At 40.2% G+C, this 23,317-nt stretch overlaps 1 protein-coding gene across 4 annotated transcripts in view; it reads right to left on the reverse strand.

Moving 5' to 3' along the window:
* Nucleotides 1–23,317, reverse strand: part of WRN (WRN RecQ like helicase) — a 127,831-nt gene that overhangs the window by 31,576 nt on the left and 72,938 nt on the right. For all 4 annotated transcript variants that reach the window (XM_082608822.1, XM_082608824.1, XM_082608821.1 and 1 more), the window contains exons 20-24: nt 13,128–13,302; nt 10,883–11,064; nt 6,756–6,857; nt 6,381–6,473; nt 1,424–1,565 (exon numbers count right to left, since the gene is read on the reverse strand). In XM_082608822.1, coding sequence (XP_082464948.1) covers nt 1,424–1,565; nt 6,381–6,473; nt 6,756–6,857; nt 10,883–11,064; nt 13,128–13,302 — 694 coding nt within the window. The remainder of the gene's footprint in view (nt 1–1,423; nt 1,566–6,380; nt 6,474–6,755; nt 6,858–10,882; nt 11,065–13,127; nt 13,303–23,317) is intronic.

Genomic DNA, 23,317 nt, shown 5'->3' on the forward strand with positions numbered 1-23,317 from the left:
CCAATGCAGGGGACACAGGTTCGTGCCCCGGTCTGGGAAGATCCCACATGCCGCGGAGCGGCTGGGCCCGGGAGCCATGGCCGCTGAGCCTGCGCATCCGGAGACTGTGCTCCGCAACGGGAGAGGCCACAACAGTGAGAGGCCCGTGTCCCGCAAAAAAAAAAAAAAGTATTTCACAACTGGCTAACTTAATAAGTCCCCTTCGAAACAAAACAAAAACTCAGAAAGTAAATATTTACACAAAGTATTTGAGAATTTAAGAAATGAATGCTGACCTAAATTATTTTTTAAATTCTACATACAGGGCTTCCTTGGTGGCGCAGTGGTTAAGAATCTGCCTGCCAATGCAGGGCACACGGGTTCTAGTCCTGGTCCGGGAGGATCCCACATTAGTTGCTGTGGAGCAACTAAGCCTCTGAGCCACAACTGCTGAGCCTGCATCTAGAGCCCGTGAGCCACAACTACTGAAGCCGGGGCACCTGGAGCCCGTGCTCCGCAACAAGAGAAGCCCGTGCACCACAACGAAGAGTAGCCCCCGCTCACCGCAACTAGAGAAAAGCCCACACACAGCAACAGAGACCCAACACAGCCAAAAATAAATAAGTAAAATAGATAAAGAAAGAAAACAAAACTTAAAAAAAAGTTCTACATACACAGTGAGAATTTTAATCTCCACTTTTAGTATATTTTTAATAAATATACGTAGTTGCAAAGGATTCTATCTCCCATTTTTGGTTTATTCAACTAACGTCAATATATAATACTTAGCTTTACAGACTTCTAAATCAGGAATAATATCATATAAACAAAAGGACTACAGAAAAAGCTCTTTGGCTATAAGGATCATGACCTACTCATATCTGTACCTGCAACTGTTAGCATAATGCTGGCACACTAATCACTCAAAAAAAAAAAAAAAAGTAGCAGAATTAACTATTCATTGGTGAAGAAAAAAACTTTCTTAGAATTTTAAATACTTCTGATTAGAAATAAAATAGAAGGAAAGAAAAAATATACTACCAAATATTATTAGTGAACTTAGACATTTACAAATAATCACTGAAATTTAAATTTTGCTCAAAAAATTTACGACTTCACAGGGCACCAAAAGATACAAATTTGTTCTACCTGTCCCTTGACACAATGAAAGTAAACTTTTCTTAATTATCCTATAAAAGACCAGTCTAGGGATTCATCCAACTGCAATGTAATAAACTGAAACAGACAGCCTGGAAGCAGTGTCTTAATGATACACACAGGTTTTGTCAAAGGTAATGAATGCAGTGCTTAAATGGAACTTAATATGACTCTCTGAGTTCTGATAACTAAAGCCAAAGCTATAATCGTAAAACAGCAAACCTATGAAGAAAAGTGTAATAGGAGTAAAAGAAGAACTCTGAAGGTGACTCACAGACATACTTACAGATCCTCGGAGAAATAAAATTGGAACCCCAATTCCAAACTTTTCGCCTAAGATGGTCACGGCAGATAAGAGCTGGAATGCTTGTGGACCAAAGTCCTGTAACATATCATCTGAGTCATCAATGGAATAGCAGCATTCCAATCTAAATAAAAACAAAATGTAAAGAAAGCTTAGCCAAGGCATGTACCTTTAGAAATAAAAAGATTTAGTGCAACAGTTAGTCCAGTAAAAAAATATCTTAAATGTGCCAACTGCTTCAGAAGATACAAATAAAGTTCAATACAGCTGAGAGCATGTAAAGTATGTAAAACATGAAATATAAACTATAATATAGCATCACAGGTATGTTATATTAATGGTTCTCGACGCTAGTGCCCTAGGATCCAAGTTTCACAGGAGGTACCTTGGGCCATAGAGAGAAACAGGTTCAAGCAAGCAGAACGCAGGATTACAGCTCAAACAGATCCACTTGATCGACTGTATAAATACTGGACTTTTGTGTTAGGTTTTGATGGAAGAAAAGGTTTATTGCCCACCCCCACCCCTGCCGCAAAACTTCTGAACTGAAAAAACACATCTCCTATGCAAGAAGTTGTTAAAGTCATACTTTAAAATATGACCAAAGATTATAAGCTTTTCATGTAAGTCCATTTAGAAGTTAAATTCCTAAGCCATCTTTCAGGTAGAAATTATCATTAACACAAATTAATGAAATTCTCATTTGTATTAATTCTCATTAATACAAATGAGAATTCTTTATGGCATGTTGAGAACAAAAGGACTCAGAGAAAATCAACTAATATAGTTCAACTACCTAATTCTGTTGCTTTCTTTGTAATAAATATCTTTGAAATAGCAATAAGAATATAGTATTCTAGATATAATATATTTTTAGGGAAAAAAAGGCTATGTTTAGGTTTATTCTCTATTTTAACTTCTTTAATAGGATACTTAGTTCATTAATTTTCTTTTCTAATACGAGTATTTAAAGCTATCAAATTCCCACCAAGTATCACCTATGCTGCAGCATACAAGTTTTAATGTATATTGCTGTAATTATCAGTAAGTTCTAAAAATGTTTTAATTTCCAGTTTGAGTTTTTTCCTTGATTGATGAGTTACTTTAGAGTGTTATTTTAAATTTCCAAATAAATGAGAATTTCCCTTTTTATCCTCTTGTTTACTTCTAATTCTGCTGCATTCTGGCCAGAAAATGTGGTGTGTTTGAAACCAATACACTGAAAACTTGAGACAGGTTACAGTCTAGTACAGAGGTTAGAAAACTCTTCCTATAAAGGGCCAGACAGTAAATAGCTTAGGCTTTGTGGGCCAATCTCTGTGTCACAACTACTTAGATCAACTCTGCAAAAACAACCACAGATAATATATAAACAAAAGGGCAAGACTGTATTACAAAAAAACTTTATTTACAAAAACAGGCAGTGAGTGGATTTGGTCCATGGGCCATAGTTTTGCCACCCACTGCTTTAATATATAGTACGTTTTTAAATTTTTATTTATTTATTTATTTTGGGCTGCGTTGGGTCTTCATTGCTATGCACGGGCTTTCTCTAGTTGTGGCGAGCAGGGGCTGCTCTTCGTTGCGGTGCACAGGCTTCTCATTGCGGTGGCTTCTCTTGTTGTGGAGCACGGGCTCTAGGCGCACGGGCTTCAGTAGTTGTGGCTCACGGGCTCAGTAGTGGTAGTTCATGGGCTCTAGAGCACAGGCTCAGAAGTTGTGGCGCACGGGCTTAGTTGCTCTGTGGCATGTGGGATCTTCCCGGACCAGGGCTCGAACCCGTGTCCCCTGCATTGGCAGGAGAATTCTTAACCACTGTGCCACCAGGGAAGTCCCTATAGTTCATTTTTATAAATATGCCATCTATGTTTGAGAAGTGTAGTCTCTAATTCAGCGCTTCCCAGCCCGTGTGCTACAAATGGATTATAGGTGTGCTGAAGGTTAATCCCTTGAGATCTTAGGGTTCTGAACAGAACCTAGACTCAATTAGCCATTAACTATGTGGGTCACGAAGTAAAAATGTTTGAGACACATTACTCTAATTGCTTGGTAAAGGCTTCTACATACTGCATGTCCAATAAATCAAACTTGTTACCATATTGACCAGATTTTCTATTGCTTCCTAATTTTTTGATTTCTTAACCTACCAATAACTAAAAATTGTATCAACCTCTCCTACTTTGATGGTGGAATTGTTGATTTCTTCCAGCTTTTCTGTCAGTCTGTGCTTTACATAGTTGTAGGGTTTTTTTTTAAGGTGCATAGAACAATTCTGTCCTCTTGGTGGAAGAACCATTTATCACTGCATAGAGACCCTCTCCATCCCTAATAAAACTCCTTTTGTCTAACAGTAATACAGCTACCACACCTAGTATATGGTTAGCTCAACTACATACACCATTTGTATTTTATTTTTTCAATTAATATACAGTTAAATTGATTGTATGTCTGTGTGTGTGTGTTAAGGTCTACAAATTTAAACACATTCATAGATTCTTCTAACCATCACCACAATCAGAACATGCAACAAATCCATCACTGCAAAATACTCCCTTGTCCTATTCCTTTGTAATCATAAACTTGACCCCATCCCTCTAATCTCTGGCAACCACTAATCTTTTCTTCATCTCTACGGTGCAGTTTTATGTTTGAGAGAATATCACATAAATAGTAGAACTGGCATTATTTCTTCTTTTTTGGGGGTAGAATTTGCCACTGAAATCATTTGGGCTAGGGAATTTTATTTTTGGAAGTTTTTAACAAGGATCCAATTTCTGCAACAGTGGTAGGATTATTCAGGTTATGTACTTCATTGTGAGTGAGGGGTTTTTTTTGTTGTTTTTTTGTGTGTGTGAGTGAGTTTTATTAGTCTGAGGTTTTCAAGGAATTGGTCCATTTCACCTAAATTACTGAATGTATGTGCACTGAGTTATTCATAGTATTTCCTCATTATCCTTTTAATGTCTGTTGTGGCTAGAGTGAAATTCCCTCTCTCAGTCCTGATATTGGTAATCTGTGTCTCCTCTTTTTTTTTTAGAACTTTCTATCAGTTTTATTGACCTTTTCAAAGAATGAGCTTTTGAGTTCATTGGTTTTCTCTAATTGTTTTTGTTTTCTATTGATTTATGCTCTTATCTTTCCTTCCTTCTGCCTCCTTTTAGTTTTCTTTACCCCTATTTGCTAGTTTCTTAAGGTGGAAGCTTAATTACTAATTTGAAACCCTTCTTCTACTGTAAGTATTTAATGCTCTAATTTTCGCTGTCAGTATCACTTTAGCTGTACCCGATACATTTTGTATTTTCATTTCACTCAGTTCAAAATATTTTCTGATTCACCTTGAGACTTCCTCTTTGACTAATGGATTATTTAGTAGTGTGTTACTTAATTTCCAAGTGTTTGGAGACTTTACTGTTATCTTTCTGCTGTTGATTTCTAGTTTCATTCCATTTTAGTTAGAAAATGTTTTCTATATAAATACAAATCTTTTAAATGTGTTAAGGTTTGTTTTATGATCCAGAATACAGTCTCTTTTCATGAACATTCCATCTGTACCTGAAAAGAACGTGTATCTGCTGTTCTTAGGTGGAATATTCTATAAAAGTCAATTAGACAGTTTGCTGACAGTCCTGTTCCATTTCTTCTGTTTTCTTACTGATTTTCTGTCTACTAGCTCTATTAATTACTGAGAGATGCTGAAGTCACCAACTTTTCTGTCAGTTCTTTTAAAAGTATATACACATTTAGGATTAGGTGTTCTTGGATATAATGGTTACCTTTGTGTGTCAGCTTGGCTAGGCTATGGTACCCAGTCATTTGGTCAAGCACTAACCTAGATGTTGCTATAAAGGTATTTTGTAGATGGGATTAACATTTACAATCAGTTGACTTTAGGTAAAGGAGCTGACCCTTGATAATGTGAGTAGGTCTCATCCAATCAGATGAAGGCCTTAAAGAGCAAAGACTGAGGTTGGCTGGAGAACAAGGAATTGTGACTCAAAACTGTAATGTAGAAACCCTGCCCAACTTTCCAGCCTGCTAGGCTGCCTACAGATTTCAGGCTTGCCAACCCCTACAACTGCATGAGCCAATACCTTAAAATTAACCTCTCTCTCCCTCTCTCATTATCTGTGTGTGTGTGTGTGTGTGCGTGTGTGTGTACACATATGTGCATGTATTGCTCTGGAGAACCCTGACTGATACATTGGTAAACTGACTCTTTTATCATCATGTAATGTCCTTCTTTATCCCTGCTAATATTCTTCCTCCAAAGTCTCCATTATCTGACATTAAAAGTAACAACTCCAGCTTTCTTTTGATTAATGTTTTCATGGTATACAGTTTTTATCTTTTTATTTTTAATCTACCTATATAATTATACCTATAGTGGATTTCTGTGGACAGCATTTGGTTGGGTCATATTTTTAAACCAATTCTAACAATTTTTGCCTTTAAATGGTATTTTTAGACCATTTACATTTAATATAACTATTGATATGTTTAGATTTAGGTCTACCATTTAATTGGTTTATCCATTTATAAAAGTAAAAGATTGTAATACTGTTTGCTTTGTCCTCTTTTTTAATAAATAAATTCATTATTTTGTTTTTAAAAAACTGCAATACATATCACTCAACAAAAATTCAATTAAAAATTATTTGCGGGCTTCCCTGGTGGCGCAGCGGTTGAGAGTCCGCCTGCCGATGCAGGGGACACGGGTTCGTGCCCCGATCCCGGAAGATCCCACATGCCGCGGAGCGGCTGGGCCCGCGAGCCATGGCCGCGGAGCCTGTGTGTCCGGAGCCTGTGCTCCGCAACGGGAGAGGCCACAGCAGTGAGAGGCCCGCGTACAGCAAAAAAAAAAAAAAAAAAAAAAAAATTATTTGCAAAGGAAGAGAAGCAAAGACTTTTAGAATGTCCATTTAGAAGAAGCAAACATTACCTGGACCTGCAATTATCACAGCATTTTTCAGTTCCCATAATTCCCAAGGAGGCCTTTCGTAGCTGTTTGTCTTCAAAATGAGACAAGATGAGTCTACCCAAGAGAAAATTTTAAATTAAATAAAAGAACAAAAACATATATGTTAAATTCATTGTTGAAAATAATGAGGTGAAATCAACATTAATTGATTCAGCTGAGACCTCATTATTTGGCTTCAGTTTACTGAGGCACAAAGCAAGTTGCCTTAAAAATTCAGCACATATGTAACATCATCAAATACTTTTTAAATACTTCTAATTACTTTGCAAAATTTTTTCTTAAGAGTATTATCTATAAATCCTTGTTATTAACTGATATAAAGTAAATAATACTTACTGTCGCCTACACCTTCTGGAATAAAGATATTTTTCCATCTTTGCCATCATCTTTAATTTGTATAATCGAAACTTTTCATTGCGTATTTCACTAAGGAGGCGCCTGTCAATTAAAAATACCACAGTAGTATTAAAATTGTATTAGCAGTTTTATTTCAGTTATTTATTCCTGTTTATTTTTCATAGCCTATAACATCCACAGTGCTAACAAGATAAAGAACACTTCTATCATCTCAGAAAGTTACTGTGTCCCTTCCCAGTCAATGCCCCCATAAGAGGCAAGCATTTTTCTGATTTTTATGAAAATTACTTTTGAAAGAATTCTACCCATGTCCAAGCATCAATTTTTTAGCTGCCTATGAAAAACTGTTAAAACCCTAAAGTTCTTCATTTTGACGTATATGCTACTTGCTTTTTTGGCAATCTTTCTACTGTATGTGAATTTTTACCTTTTCCCAGTAAAAGGTTATTCTTTAAGTTATTTTATATGAGAAACTAAAGGCATCTAATCTATATAAGGAATACTGAAAAAGACTCATGATCTAAATATGAGCCTTCATCACTTTAGCTCTTCGGAGAACTTCTCAGCCCTCTAAAAACTACCTCTTTGTATTATGGGGTATTACAGGACACCAATAAAGTATCAGAATTAAGTTCCTTCCTCAAACAATTCTAACCATTTTTTCCCCATAATACTGAATTTATATAAACTTTTTATTTTTTTTTTTTTTTTTGCTGTACGCGGGCCTCTCACTGTTGTGGCCTCCCCCGTTGCGGAGCACAGGCTCCGGACGCGCAGGCCCAGCGGCCATGGCTCACGGGCCCAGCCGCTCCGCGGCATATGGGATCCTCCCAGACCGGGGCACGAACCCGTATCCCCTGCATCGGCAGGCGGACTCTCAACCACTGCGCCACCAGGGAGGCCCTATAAACTTTTTAAATAACACTAAAGATGTTTTTTTTTTAAGTTAATGCTGCTATACCTCATCCTGACTCTGTTAATTCTACTCTCCTGTGAAGAAGTTCCATGACTATCGTATATCAGATGATGACAATCTTCCAAATAGTCTTTGCATATCTTTCCAAGAATAAAGAGAAATCTGAGTTGAATAGGTTTCAAATATTTCAAAAGAAAACAATAATTTATCCACAAGATCTAAGTGATAATACTGATCCTCATCACTCATGTTTTGACTATACAGCCTTCTAACTGATAAAAATACCTCTGTACAATTCTCAAGGATGATACCAACAGGGAATCCAGTTAAGTGAGTTCTGGGAAGTCTGGACACACAAATGATCTCTTATTCAAAAACATTCTTATCATCTGACACCACCAACCACCATGCCTTTCCATGTAATTTCCCTAAAAGTCTCTTCCAATGATTGACTCTAGTTCCTAGGTTAACCATCTAACCTCATTATTCCTAGCTCATGGGCTAAATATTAGTTTCCTTTTTTGCTCTGTTTTGTTTGTTTAGCTCACCTCTTTCTCCTCAGATAGAAAGAACAAAGGAAACAATGCCCACACTCTGAGAGCTAGATCTTCCCTTATGTTTGGTTCCCATGATCTACATTTAACTAATCTCATCAGTTTCAGTAACAAATTGAAGAAAATAAAGTAACAAGTCTCTAACAACAAATCAAATGAATATTTATTCTTCTTTTAGGACCATCAAAATAGTTAAAGTATAATATTCCACAGAATAAAAACAAGTTGAAAAAGAAGAAATATTCTAAAAACAATACCATAAATAGAAATCAGGTGGAGCCAGTGGAAGATTTGTTAAACTGAGATTAATTTGCAAATTATTCCCTTTAAACAAAGATTACAGTAACTATTGGGTTTGACTGTTTTAAATAATGGCAGGTGCAGACATTGAGACTTTGCCAATAAAAAATATAAAATTGCATATTTACACTGATGACTGGACAAGTTTCTTCTCTCAGTCACAGGATTCTAGCATAAGACAGACTAAAACTTTTGTGAATTACAGTGATCTTTTCATTTGAAAACCAGCTATTCGATTTATTCTAAAACTTTGTTTTTTCTAATAGAAGAGGTTTGTCACAAGGATGTCAGAGATCTGGGCCTCGATCCTTGCTGAAATGTTTTTTAATGCTGATTAACCCTATAGTTTTATTTCCTTTAATATGGATGCAAAGAACAACCTGTCTGTACTAAAGATCAAGAGTGGATTTCCTGGCACCACTATTTGATTACTAATCACTTTTACTCTCTGTTAAATCTTTTTCTTGTGTGTGTGTGTGCAGTACGTGGGCCTCTCACTGTTGAGGCCTCTCTCATTGCGGAGCACAGGCTCTGGACGTGCAGGCTCAGTGGCCATGGCTCACGGGCCCAGCCGCTCCGCGGCACGTGGGATCTTCCCGGACCAGGGCACGAACCCGCGTCCCCTGCATCGGCAGGCGGACTCCCAACCACTGTGCCACCAGGGAAGCCCTCTCTGTTAAATCTTAATGAGATAACCATTTAAAATATCTTTTGAGACTCAGATACACAGGAACTATATCTATTGATGAACCTGCCAAGCCACAATATAAAACTTGGGCTGTTAAGTCTTCAGCATCTTTAACACAATGCACAAATAAAATCAGAACTGGTAGGAATCAACTTATGTTTGATGCAATCCCAAATTTAATTGTAGCATGCAGAGCTGTGTTCTATCCCAATTATTTTAAATTAGTTTATAAAAAGCTTCACATAGACACCAGTGTCAAAAGGAAAATAATAATTGTTCTGTTTAAGAAGATGGTTTATTGACTGTATGTTAAGAAACAAAAGTTAGTGACTACTCTTAAAAGAAGCTTAAAATTTATAGCAAACATTCTTACCTAATTAATCCCTATTCTTCTTTCATATCCCAAGTTAACCCATTACTTCCTCAAGGAAGCCTTATCTGACCTTTATAACTTGGTAAACACACACCCATAATATACTCACTACTCGATGCAATTTCCTTCATAGCACTTAACACAGTTTTAATTTTATACAAATTTGCATTATCCTTTTCAAAAAAACGTTTGGTTATTGAAATTTTCAAACACAAAAGAGCAGTAAAATGAACCCTATGTATCCACGGTTGTACGATTCTGCGATTAAGACCTGCCATTCCCATTATACAGTGAACTCTATAAAAACAGGTACTATATCTGCTTTTATTTACCATTGGATCCCCGGCACAAAGCATAATGCTTGGAACATAGTGAGTACTCCAAAAAAAATTGTTGAGTAATAAATAAAAGCAAAAACTGTATTAGATAGGCACTCTCATCATTTTAATAAGATGGCCTAATAGGTCCATCCAAGAGCTCAACTTATGTAGCTATATGGAGGTGCATTTTGAAAACACCTCATCTCGGCAGGCCCATCAGTTACCATGTATAGGTTTTTTTTCTTGAATTTTTTTTTCTTATGGATGAAGGAATAAGTTGGTAAACCCTGTCCCTAAAACTTTGCAAGATGAAGTTTTCCTCTCAATATCAATCTCACAGAACATAAATGCCAACAAGATACCTGTTTAGTATTTAAGTGGAATGGTTTTTCCTGTATCTAAACACTAAGTACAATATTTTTTCCATGGCAGTCAGTCAGTACAGGGCAACATGATCATTCACACACTGCCAAGGAGAGCTGGCATGCTCTCTTAGAACTAACAAAGGAAACAAAAATGGTAATTAGAGACAAACTGGGATTGGTAGAAGTCATTTAGAATAAGCACCATGGCAGCATGAGAAGAAAAAAATAAAAATAAAATAAATGGTATCTAAAGTAACTATGGCTGAAGACATATCAAAACTTGAGAGAACCTGAGGAGAAAAACAGCTCATTGATGAACAATATTAAAAAGTGTTCCATAAGATCTACGTTACATTCCCAGTATAGTGCTTTGAGTTAACTCTTCACACTAAATGAGGTATAGAAGAAATTAGGTCATCTCCTCTGGGTAGCAACACACCACAAAGTTCTTCTTAGACGTCTTCTGTTTTCTTTTGGTTTTAAATGCACTTATACATATTACTTTAAATTTTGAATGTTGTCTCAAATACTTTCAAAGCTTACGTGGAAAGAAAGAAATCTGCAAGGGTGAAAGCAATAAATGTTTTTACCTATTTGTGTTAATGTCTCCTGGAGCCCAAAGTACATGACAAGAACTTTGAAGTCCATCACGGCCAGCTCTACCAATCTCCTGGTAATATGATTCCATTTCTTTAGGAGCACCGTAATGAATGACTTGGCGAATGTCAGCTTTATTAATGCCCATTCCAAAAGCTATGGTAGCTATTACACACTGAGAATAAAATAACAACATAGTTTGACAATCATTTAGCAGAACTAAAACCTTACATGTTTACCTTTTGGTAAGAATAATTAGTTCATTAACTAATTAACTAAAGTCATGGCGTGAAAATGAATTTAATATAATTTCAACCAACTGCTTACAGATTAAAAGATTATCTGCCCAATTTACAGATTAAGGAATGGTGACCATAAAATAGGATTTGTTCCCTCTCTATTAAAAGAAGCAAATAAAGTGGTTTCTCTGAATGCATATGAGTACAGGACACAAAAGAGGCTCTTAAACTATTTATTATATTAAATGAGCCTTTGGGATAATATTATGAAGTTTCAAGACTGCATAGTATCTTAATATTTTCTAGCATTATTCTAAGGTAGAAGGAAGCTTCTCATTAAAGAAAATGCAAAGCAGAAGGTAAGTTCTTCTCAATTTGAGATGACTAGTCCAGGCTTATAGCGACAGGGTGTGGAAATGATGTTGATGGTGATGATTTAAACCTACTCACATGGCTTGAATTTAAATCTTCCCAAATAATCTGTATGACACCCACTGAAACAGGATTCCAGTCATTATATGAATCTCAGCTGTAACACTTCACAATAACTTCATCAATACCCTTCCTTTCTTCAGTTTTTCTCCTTCAGATCATTCCTACTTGGTGCTCCCAGTCTAATGTTTCTATAATACTATTATCTTGCTCAAAAATATAGAGTAGTCTGTCACAGTGGTTTCCAAATTCTGTTCTGCAGAACTCTGAGGATTCTAAAATACCCACAGGGACTGACTTGGAGATAGGGAAGCTCTTGGACCCCTTCATCCGTCACATCAACTTCAACAAGAATGATTCTACTTTAATCTGTTTTACCTATTAGATAAAATTTCATTTAAATAAAGAATTCTACGGCTAAAGTAGTCTGGGAAACCTAGAGAAACTTCACACCAATCCCAGCTTGCCTCTTTGCAAGTTTTCAGACCCTCTACAACGTGGCCAAACAACCCACTCAACTCTTTTCCTACGAGTCTCCACCATTCCTCCCTGCCTTTTTACCTATACTTTGTGCCCTTCCTACTCCATACTCCCTTCTTCTCCAACCATTGCAAACCACTCACAATTTCCTGAACCCAGTACGTTCTCTCATATCACAGTGCCTTTGCACATGCCAGTCCTTCTTCCTGGAATTCTATAACCTATTCCTTTTCCCTCATCACCTCCTGGCCTTGCATACTTGACAAACTGTTATTCACTTGTTCAGATTCTATTCAGATTGCTTCTTCCTGGGTGAACCAACCCCATGACACAACCTAACTTAACAGCCAGCGTTCCCTCCTCTGTGCACCTAAACACTATTCTATATACAGGCTGCCATTTATACTAGCCTGCAATAGTTTTCTTACATATCTATCTCCCACATTATATACTGATTCTATCAGAGTGACTGCTTTATGCTCATCAGAAAGAAGGTATTCAAATGTGTATGTATGAATAAATCACTTGGCTGTACACCTGAAATGTTTTTATATACCTTTTTGTTTTTCGATTTTTTAAACGCAAAATGAATATTTTTCATGATTAGACTTAAATTATGAAATTCAATTCCAACTTTAAAGAAATTTTTTAATTAATTTTTTTATTGGAGTATATAGTTGATTTACAATGTTGTGTTAGTTTCTGCTGTACAGCAAAGTGAGTCAGTTATACATATATGTATATCCACGCTTTTTTAGATTCTATTCCCATATAGGTCATTACAGAGTACTGAATAGAGTTCCCTGTGCTACACAGTAGGTTCTTATTAGTTATCTATTTTATATATAGTATGAAATTAACAACACTGTAAATCAACTATACTCTAATATAAAATAAAATTTTAATTTAAAAAATTTAAAACATTTTTAACTAAAAAAAAAAATTAAAAAAAAAAAGTTGATTGTCCCTCCTGGAAAGAAAAGAAGAAGAAGAAGAAGGTATTCAATAAAGATTTTGTAAATAAATATTAGAGAAATATCTGTTTCCACTATGGGGAACAGACAGTAATGATGATCAATCTTCACACCTGAATTTCATCTCTCATGAATCTATGATGAACTTGTTTCCTTAAGCTAATGCTCAGTCCTGCATGGTATGTTCCACAGGCTAACTTCAGTTTCTTAAGTTCAGCTGTAACTTGTTCTGTCATTCTTCTAGAAGGACAGTAGATGATAGCTGGACCTTCAAATTCCCAAGCAGAACTAAAGAAAAAGAAGAGCAAAAGGATAAACATATACATATAGGCTTCAGACCAGTTTGGGTTTTACCTAATTTAATTTTCTCTTTCTTTTTAAAATTTTAATTTAATTTCATTTTAATTTAGTTTTTAAACTTTAATTTTCCTTTTAGTAAAAAACTAAAAGGAGAAAGCATATAAAAAACAATGACATATTTAACAAATACCTGAAACATTTTAGACACTCAAATGTGGAAATAAGTTATATTAAACCCAAACAACTTTGACTTCACTTTTTTGTTCAAATTAAAACCAGAGACAAGTTTATTTATTGAAGCGGAAGCCTTGCTAAAAACCTGTAAACTAATGGAAATGCAGTTACCGTCCTTTGGAATTGCAAAGCACTAGATTAACAATTAGTCTTCATTTATATAAGAAATGTAATGTTTACATAGGAGAAGAAATAAAATTTATATTATTCTTATTCCCTCTTATGATCGTAAAATTGAATTTCTATATCTGTTTACTAAAAAAGCAAGAACTTTCATGCAATAGTAAAAGATCATTTTTATAGTTCAAGGAAGTATTTACTAGTATCTTGAGACTATATGACCATTATAGAAAATAACATCTGTTAGAAAGCCTGTTTTAGAAACTTGCGCTTACTTATTAAAAGTATAAATAATGATCTCCATAGAACATTTATTTAATTCCTCAACATATTCATTTATGTAAATACATTCATTTATGCTGACCTAACCAATATAAAAAGAATATACTATTTAGATTTAGGAAAAGTTATTTTATTTAATTTTTAATGTGCAAAACCTGTGATACAATTTCAATTTTTAGGAATCTATTTTACAAACACACACATCTGCCAAAAGATACATATACACAAATATTCACGACAAAACAATAATAGTGAAAAATAATCTAAATGTTCATGATCATATACATTCATACTACAACATGTGAAGTAAATATTTAAAAATTAAATGTATATAAAACCTTTAAGAAGGACTATGGTAAAAGTCACTGAAAACTTAGAGGGGAAAAATTAGACAGTAGCTTTACTCTACGAGTCTTACCGAATAATCTACTCAAAGCAATTTTTGAGAGTGACCAAATGGACTTCCATGTCAAAAATTCATAGTAGATAACTCCATAGAGTGAAAAAAAATGCAAATTATCTTTTTAATGTATAAGAATCTCATTTAAAAAACATTTTTCAAAGAAGGAAAAATTGTACACCAAAATGTGAATATTGTAACATCCTAAACATTGAACATAATATATAGAAAGGCAGCAGTGATACTTTATATAATAGGAGAAAACTGCAGAAACAGACAGACATACTATAGCAACGTAACAACAGTAACAACAACTGGGAACACATATTTGCACAGAACAAAGAACAGACGCCTAAAACGCTAAACGCAAAAATATCAACAGTAATAATAACTGAGGAACGGGCCTGGAAAAAAACCTACGTACTCTTCAATTTACATGCATCTGTACTGTTCAAACTGATACAAACAATGTGGATCACTGTTTACATTAAAAAAAGCAGAAAACACAAAAACCTGAACTTATAGAGCAGAAAACTCAAAGCAGTAAAAATTCCTATTGATTACAGCAGTGAAGTGGCTGGTAAAAGGACCTCGCTCCTTGTCTTCTCTGAAGAAAGAATTCAGCAAAGAGACCAAGATTGTGAAGCAGATACAGCATTTATGAGAAGCAAAGTATATGCAGAGGAGCACATGGGCGAACTCGCAGAGCTAGCTGCACCCAATAGGGGTGACTTAGATCGCATATATGGGGCAGTCTTCCAGGTTTTCCCTAGCCAATCATCTTGCTTGTGCCCATATTTGGCCTGACTCAGGTTCCTTCCTGCTCAGCTCGAAGGTTTCTGGGAGGTTGGCAGGACATATTATGGGCTGCTGTCTCTTCCCTCCTTTGGCCCCTCCCCTAGAGTTGTGTTATCCGGAATTCCTTAGGGGACAACTGAGGACCTTCTCTACACATGTATTGGGCTGAGAAATCCCCTTGACAAGAATGAGGAAACTGTGGTCTCAGGGCCCCAATGCTCCTTCTGCCATCTTATCTCAAAGTGACAGCAGAAGACTGGCTGCAGCTGCTCAGCCTGGGGCCCATCTATCACCTACCTCAAATCCCGTCTGAGAGGTGTGGACCCCAAGGAATCTTTATTGGGAGGATGAAGGGGGAAGGTCCTTCTTTAGCTTCTTCAGGCTGCCACTGGGCTCATGGACCCTACCTAACTGGTGCCGTGGAACTCTCACCCTGCCTTGTCAAGGCCTTGTCAAGGGACCCCAGAAAGGCTTCTGCTGTTATCCCAGCAGTATCTGTTTCAGGGAGTGGCTAGCATCCCTGCATCACCATCATCTTGACATGGAACTGCTGCAAGCTGGAAGAAACAAACTTAACAAGCAGATTTAAAAGGCACGGGCCAAAGATCAGGAAAAGGATTATTGCAACTAGAGGCCCAAACAGGGGTAAGAACAAGGTTACACTTGGTAACACTCCTCTGATTGCAGTCCAGATAGAGTCAGTGCTTGGGTATCCCTGTCCGAAGGAATGAAGCCATCTGGCATGGTCAGATGTCCTCTTCTACTAGCCTAGTGGTGTTGATGTGGGTACAACATGTCTTATTAATAACTGCAAATACCCCTCTCTGTTCAGCCAGAAGAAAGTCCAAGGTCAGTCTGTTATCCATTACTACATCAGCTGAGGAACTAACAGACAACAAAAGTTTGGAAACTGCATTCCCTGTGGACCTACTCAGCGTTAACAAGGTTATCCAGAAGTCTGCGGAGCACTGCTTCATGGCAAGCAAAGCCTTCCCAAGGGGACGCCAACCCAACAGCAGCTCCAATCCCTGCCAAAATGAGGCCAACTGCCCTTTTGCGCCAGGGGTGGGTGATATTATGGATGGTAATACCTAGGTTCCTTTGATTACTCAGTTGGCCTAACGTACACTGTCCCATAAACAGAGCACTGTCTACACAAGGAAAGGCTACAGCTAATCCCGGGAAAGGGAAAGAGGGATTGGGGTTGTTCTGATGAGGCAATGGGTTTATGTCTAGACCACAAAGGAACAGACATCCAGAAGGGGCACATGCCTGACGCACTGTTGTAGAATTAAACCAATTCTCTAGAGAGCCTGCCCAAGAGGGGATCCCGTTACAGCTTGGGGAGGGAGGCCCACCATTATATGAGGGTGCATGAGGGGTGGGGACCCTTCCGTAGGCCTTGGGTTGGGGGGACCTACATTACACTCCAGACAATTGGTGTTTTTCCTGCCCAGTAAGTACATATCCCATCTGGGCTTTGTCCTTGTTTTTTAGTCTTTGATTGTATTTATGGTGAGGGCACCAATGGGTGAGATTTCCACCTGTATCTTTGTCAGGGTGGGTGAGAACAATTAAATTGTGGAGTAACAGAAGCATTGATCAGATTCTGAAGGTTCCCCAGAGTGTTACTGCAAGTTTTCACGCTGGTTGCATAGGGGCAGCGGCAGCAAGACAAGCTAGTCTTATTGCAATTTAAAGTAAGCGTGTGGTTCTCATCAGATCTATTGACGTGAGGGGTTAAGGTCTAAGCATGGAAGCTGCGCTAGGGACGGACTATGAACTTTAAGAGTAGGGTTAGAAGGACCCTCAGTAAGGTAAGGTCGTCACTGCTAGGTGTAAAGATTAGCTTGTTTTTAACCCATAGGCATCGCTCTGAGGATAGGGATGACACATCCAGCACTGGGGCAGATTTTATCCCTGAGCTGTAATTCTTGAGAGATTTACTACTGTGTTGGATTCCCATTCCCCTGACGTGGATCCCCAAAAGAGGGAGAGAAAAGTTAGGGTGATTGATAACTTCATCATGGCATCAATCAGGGTTTTAATTTCGGAAGCAAACAGATAGCAAGTAGCAAAGAAACATCAAAAGAAATCATATAGTAAACGAAAGCCCAATAGCAATTATGGTGTCCCAGCCTACCATCACTTATCTTGTTTCTGTCACCCAGAGAGTCCCAAAGGAATCCATGTCAAAGCGAGAGTTTACTTATCAATGCGGTTGTCATTGGCTCAGGGATCACCTTCTAGAAGGGGTATTTGAGGGTTTGGGGTAGGTTCACAGGAATAGCTGGGATATATGTCTTCGGGTTCCTGTAACATATCAGTGGAGGCAGGTTTAATCCTGGACAGACGGACCCAACTCGTGACTCCCTGGAGCTTAACTGCTGTAGGGGTGCTCAGCGGGACTTGTTAAGGACCCTTCCACTTTGGGAGTAGCTGGGCGTCAGGGGACTCATTCTTTCAGGTCTTTAAAAGCACCCAGTCCCCAGATTTACAATGGAGTGACTGGGGCTGTTATCTGGGAGCTGGGTTCTGTTTCCATGTTCTTTTATGGCCGTTTGGACCTGGCCCAGGTTTATAATGTATTTAAGATGGGCTTGGTTTCTGGGTCAGTTAGCATGTCCAGGGTGAGGAGTGGCCTTCCATGTGTCATTTCAAAGGGACTCAACTTAATAGCTGTTTTAGGGCCCCCCCCCGACCCTTAGGAGAGCTATTGGCAGCAGGCGGTACCACGGTTCTGATGTTTCCTGACACAGTTTGCCCACGGTTTTCTTTAGGGTATGACTGGCCTGCTCTGCCTTCCCTGAGGATGGAGGTCTCCAGGACGAATGCAAGTGGTATCTGATTCCTAAGGCCTGTGAGAGCTGCTGGGTAACCCTGGCTTTGAATGAGGGTCCACTGTCACTCTGGAGGTGGCGGGGTAACCTGAACCTAGGAGTGATTTCTTTTATTGATAGAAGTGTTCTAGCCACCTTGGTTGCCTTTTCCGTCCTACTGAGGAAGGCCTCTGCCCATCCAGTGAAAGTGTCTTTAAATACTAATAAGTATTTGAAGCCTTGGGAAGAGGGCACCTGACTGAAACCCATTTGCCAGTCCTCTCCTGGGTAAGTCCCACGTCACTGGGCTGGGCTAACAAGAGGGGTTGGGGGTGCGGCTTGAGGCTGCCTCCGGATTATGGGTGGTGCAGAGGGCACAAGCTCGAGCAACCCTTCTGATTGTCCCTGGGAGCCCTTTCCTGTAAAAAGCTGGAAAACCACTGCAGACACGGCATCCCTCCCCAGATGGAGGAATCATGTGGCCCTTTAATAATTTTCCATTGGTCAGAAAGAGGTATGAGCAATTTTTGATCTATGTGCCACCAGCCATCTATTCCCTTAGTTCCCCCTTGGTCTCGTGGCCAGGTCTCTTCGGAAGTTGAGTATCTGGGTACAATGTTAGAAGGGGCAAGGGATGGGATCAATGCCATTTCTGTTGTGGGTATCAGGGCTGCTTTCTTGGCTTCCTGATCTGCCCTGTTGTTCCCTTGGGTAATTTGAGGAGTTCCCTTTTGGTGCCCGCAGCAGTGAATGAGTGCTACCTGTTTTACGGTTTTTGAACTACTTCTATGAGATGTAAAATGTCAGCCTCATTTTTTTAGGGGAATTTCTTGTATTTAAAAATTCTCTTTTTTTTGCAGATAGCTACGTGGGCATGTAGAACAGGGAAGGCATATTTTGAGCCTGTGTATAAATTTACAGTTTTTCCTTCCCCTAGGGTTAAGGCTCGGGTTAGAGCTATCAGTTCAGCCTTCTGGGCTGAAGTGTCGGGTGGCAAAGGTTTCACTTCTGTGACACTGTGAGCGCTCGTGATAGCATACCCTGCCCTCCTGACCCCGTCCTTAATAAAGCTACTGCTGTCAGTAAGCCATTCTTCCTCAGGGTTTTCTATGGCTTGACCTGTTAGATTAAACCTACAGGCACAGACCTGGCCAAGGGTTTCAAGGCAGGAATACATTAGTTCTGGGCTGTCAGCAGGCATCCGTGCAGCTGGGTTGAGGGTGCAGCAAGTTTTAAGGGTTACCTCTGGGGAGTCGAGGAACAAAGCCTGGTACTTAGTAAGGCAGCCTCCAGTTAGCCAATGGTGGCCTTTGAGCTCCAGGATCCCTTGTACTTGATGGGAGGTCTGGACTTCCAGTGGCTCTCCAAAGGTAAGCTTGTTAGCTTCTTCCTATGAAGCAGAGGCAGCTACTACCCAAAGGCAGCCAGGCCAACTTCTAGTTGTTGAAAAAATAGCCTATAAGCTGAGGAACTTCTCCAACTTCTGTATTAGGACCCCCAGGGCTGAACCCTGCTTTTCAGCCACATACAAGATGAATGGCTTTTTTCAACTGGGAAGACCCAGAGCAGGAGCTTTCGTGAGGGCCTGTTTGATACTATTAAAAGTTTTTTCCTGTTCCCCAGTCCAAAGTAATGGTTCTGTATCTGGGCCTTTAGTAGCTTCACACAGGGGCTGAGCCATTAACCCAAATCCTGGGATCCCGATTCTGTAAAATCCTGCCATGCCTAAAAAGGTACAGAGATGTTTTTTTTTTTTGTCTTTGGAGCACTTAGGCCTAATATAGCTTGTTTTCTGTCTGGAGATAGTTGTCTACTTCCAAGGTTTATAATGTATCCCAGGTATTTAACTTGTTGCTTTGAGATTTGTGCCTTTTTTCTGGGGACCTTGTAACCCCGGGTCCCAGGGAAATTAAGAATTTCAGTGGTGTTCTGATCTGAGGCCTCCATGGAGGGGCTACATGTTAATATATCAAATCTACATACTGTAGAATAGCCCCTTCTTTTAGGTGCATTTCCCTTAGTTCCTTTCCTAGGGCCTGGGTGGACAAGTGTGGGCTGTCCCGAAGCCCCGGAGGCAGTACTGTCCGGGTGTATTGCATCTGGCCCAGGTGGGAGTTAGTCCACTAGAAGGCAAACAGATATTGTGATGAGGGATGAACTGGGATGCAAAAGAAGGCATCCTTGAGGTTGAGCACAGTAAACCATTTAGCACCCTCAGGGACCTGGACTAATACGTTACAAGGACTGGCCATGAGGGGGTGTGTACGAACCACAGCATCACTTACTGCTCTGAGGTCATGCACTATCCTATGTTCTCCATTTGGCTTAACAACGGGCAGAACAGGGGTGTTACATGGAGGCTGACAGGGCACCAAGAGGCCATGTTGTAAGAAGGTATCTATGAGGAGCTGTAACCCTTTTTTGCTTCCAGTCTTATGGGGTACTGTCTCTTGGTAGGGTATGTGGCTTCTGGCTTAAAGCTAATTTCCACAGGTTGGGTGTTTATGGCCCTCCCAGGGACTCCTCTGTCCCTAACTGGTTCACTGGTTGGAGAATACGGCTGGGAACAGGCCCTTGCTCTTCTTGTTGATCTGCCTTAGTCAGGGTCAAGATAAGGGGCTGCTTGGGGCCTCCTAACTGTAATATGGCCCCAAGGGAGCCCAGAAGGTCTCTCTCCAGTAGTGGCATAGGACACTTAGGGACAACCAAAAAGGCATGTGAGATCAAACACTGCTCAAATTGCCAAGGGAGAGCCCCAGTGAAGTAATGGGTGCAAGGCTTTCCGTCGACACCAGTCACTGTGCAGCTTTTAGAGGAAGGGTCCAGCGTGAGAAATCAGGCCAGAGTATGTGGCTCTGATATCAATTTAAAAATTGATCTTCTTATCTGCCACATCAAGAACGACCCACGGCTCCTTGATGGAGACAGACATCTCATGGGGGAGAGCTGCCAGAATCCCAGGGCCACCTCAGTTGCCCAGCACGGCCATCTCAGGAGTGGGGGCCCCTCTTCCCTGTCGGGACCAAAGGCAGTCCCATCTCCAATGACCAGTCTGCTTGCAGACTGGGCATGGCCTGGAGGGCTCCTCTGGCATTCACGGACCCAGGGACCGGTTCACTTGCATCTGAAGCATTCACCCTTGTTGGTCTTACCTCCAGACTGATGGCTGAACCTTCTTGGCCCCTTTGGGTTGCCCTGAAGTTGCAAGGTAACGTCAACTTCAACAGTGTGTCTGACAGCAAGGGCTACCAGTTTAACTTGCTTGAGCCTTGGCCTGCCTCAACTCATGCCGAGTTCCTTCCTCCTCCTCAGTTTGATCTCGATTATTAAATACCCCAAAGGCTACGTCTAGGAGTTTGGGCATAGGGGTTTGTGGGCCTAATTGTAACTTTTAGAGTTTTCACCTAATATCAGGGGCAGACTGTCTGATAAAATGTTGTCCTAGCAGGGACTGACCCTCAGGAATGGAGGGGTCTATGTGAGTAAATTTTCTAAGACCCTCCACAAGCCGTCCCTGAAAGAAGGCTGGGTTTTCTTCTTTCTCTTGGGTCACTTCCATGACCTTTTCATAGTTGACTGCTTTTCTAATGCATTTTCTCATTCCTTCTAACAGGCATTGAACCATGTGGTTCCTGGCCCTCGTTCCCGCCAGGGACTTATAATCCCAAGGGGGATCCTGATTTGGGACTGCGTCCCCACCCATATCATAAATGTTGGGTTGGTCCCTGGAGAGCTGATCAGGGTGCCCCTGGGCTACTGTCCAAATCCTTTGCTTCTTTCTCCTCATGGGTACAGCAGGTAGATAGTACTATTTGGACATCTTTCCAGGTTAAATCAAAGGCCAGGGTTAGAGCCTGAAATCCTTCAATAAACCTACTAGGGTCTTCAGAAAATTGGCCCAGCCTTTGTTTGCACTGGGCTAAATCGGTTCGGAAGAAGGACACGTGTACTCTGATTGTGCCTTCGCCATTTGCCACTTGCCCAAGAGGGCATATTCTCCCTGATCCTCGGTGATAGGAAGTCCCACTACGGGTTACCCCCGTAGGACTAGTTTTTTCATCCTGGGGTACCAGTGTGTATAGAGGGCCATAGGGAGGCGGGGTTTGGGATTGGCCAGGGGGATCCCGAGAAGCAGGGGTACTTGTAGGAGTAGGAGAGACTCGGTTTCCTCCTGAGAGTTTGGGGGAGTTAAATGAGGACCGTCTAGAATGTCGAGAGAATTCTCTGATTCTCCAGGCCTCTGATTACCAGAGCCGCATAGAGCAGGATTCTGGTAAGGGGACATGAAGGCCTGGACATAGGGAAACTCAGTCCATTTTCCCAACCTACAGCAATACAGATGCAGTTGCAAGATGGTTTTATAATTTAGAGACCCATTTTGGGGCCATGTTTCTCCATCCCCCAACATATAAAGGCCAGGCAGTCTATAGTAAAACTTAAGCTTTTTTTTTCTTAGCCCATCTAATTTTAAAAGCTTCCAGTTCTTAAGGACACATCCCAGAGGTGTTTCTTCTGGCTTAGAAGGGGATCCTCCCATGTTGAGCAACCTGCAACCAAGGATGAAGAGACTCACCTAGGAATGGAATCCAGTGTCCTGGAAACATTTACCAGAAGGCTTTAATTTGGAAGGGGTCCAGAGTGTCCCCTAGATCCCCATCAACCCTGAATCAGACGTCTCTGGTTGAACTTAGTTCCTTGCGCAGAGAAAAATGTTGCAGTTGCCAGGGATTCCTTGGGGAGGATATTTTGATTATATAGTCATTGTCCTATGATTATTTTTCTTACACTGGGGTGTATCCCCCGGGACCAGGAGTCTAAAAGATTCAGAACACGGCTGCATGGACTCAAACAGCCCAAAAGGCCGATGCGGAAGAGCACATGGGCAAACTCGCAAAGTGAGCTGCACCCAATAGGGGTGGCTTAGATCACTTGCATGGGGGCAGTCTTCCAGGTTGTCTCTGGCCAATCATCTTGCTTTTGCCCATATCTGGCCTGACTCAGGGTCCTTCTTGGGGCATCACACGCACCTCTCAGTCTAGATGGATTCCAGCACAAAGGCTTCTAGGAGGTTGGCAGGACATATTATGGGCTGGCATCTCCTCCCTCCTTTGGCCCCTCCCCTTAGAGTTGTGTCATCCCGAGTTCCTTAGGGGATGACTGAGGACTTTCTCTGCACATGTGTCAGGCTGAGAAATCCCCTTGACCACAGAATGAGGAAATTGTGGTCTCAGGGCCCAATGCTCCTCCTGGCATCTTATCTCAAAGTGTCAGCAGGAGACTGGCTGCAGCTGCTCAGCCTGGAGCGCATCTATCTCCTACCTCACTATTACAAAAGGATTCACTACTTTGC

Source organism: Mesoplodon mirus (assembly GCF_964341445.2).
Source record: "Mesoplodon mirus genome assembly, chromosome: 20".
Taxonomy (NCBI): domain Eukaryota; kingdom Metazoa; phylum Chordata; class Mammalia; order Artiodactyla; family Ziphiidae; genus Mesoplodon; species Mesoplodon mirus.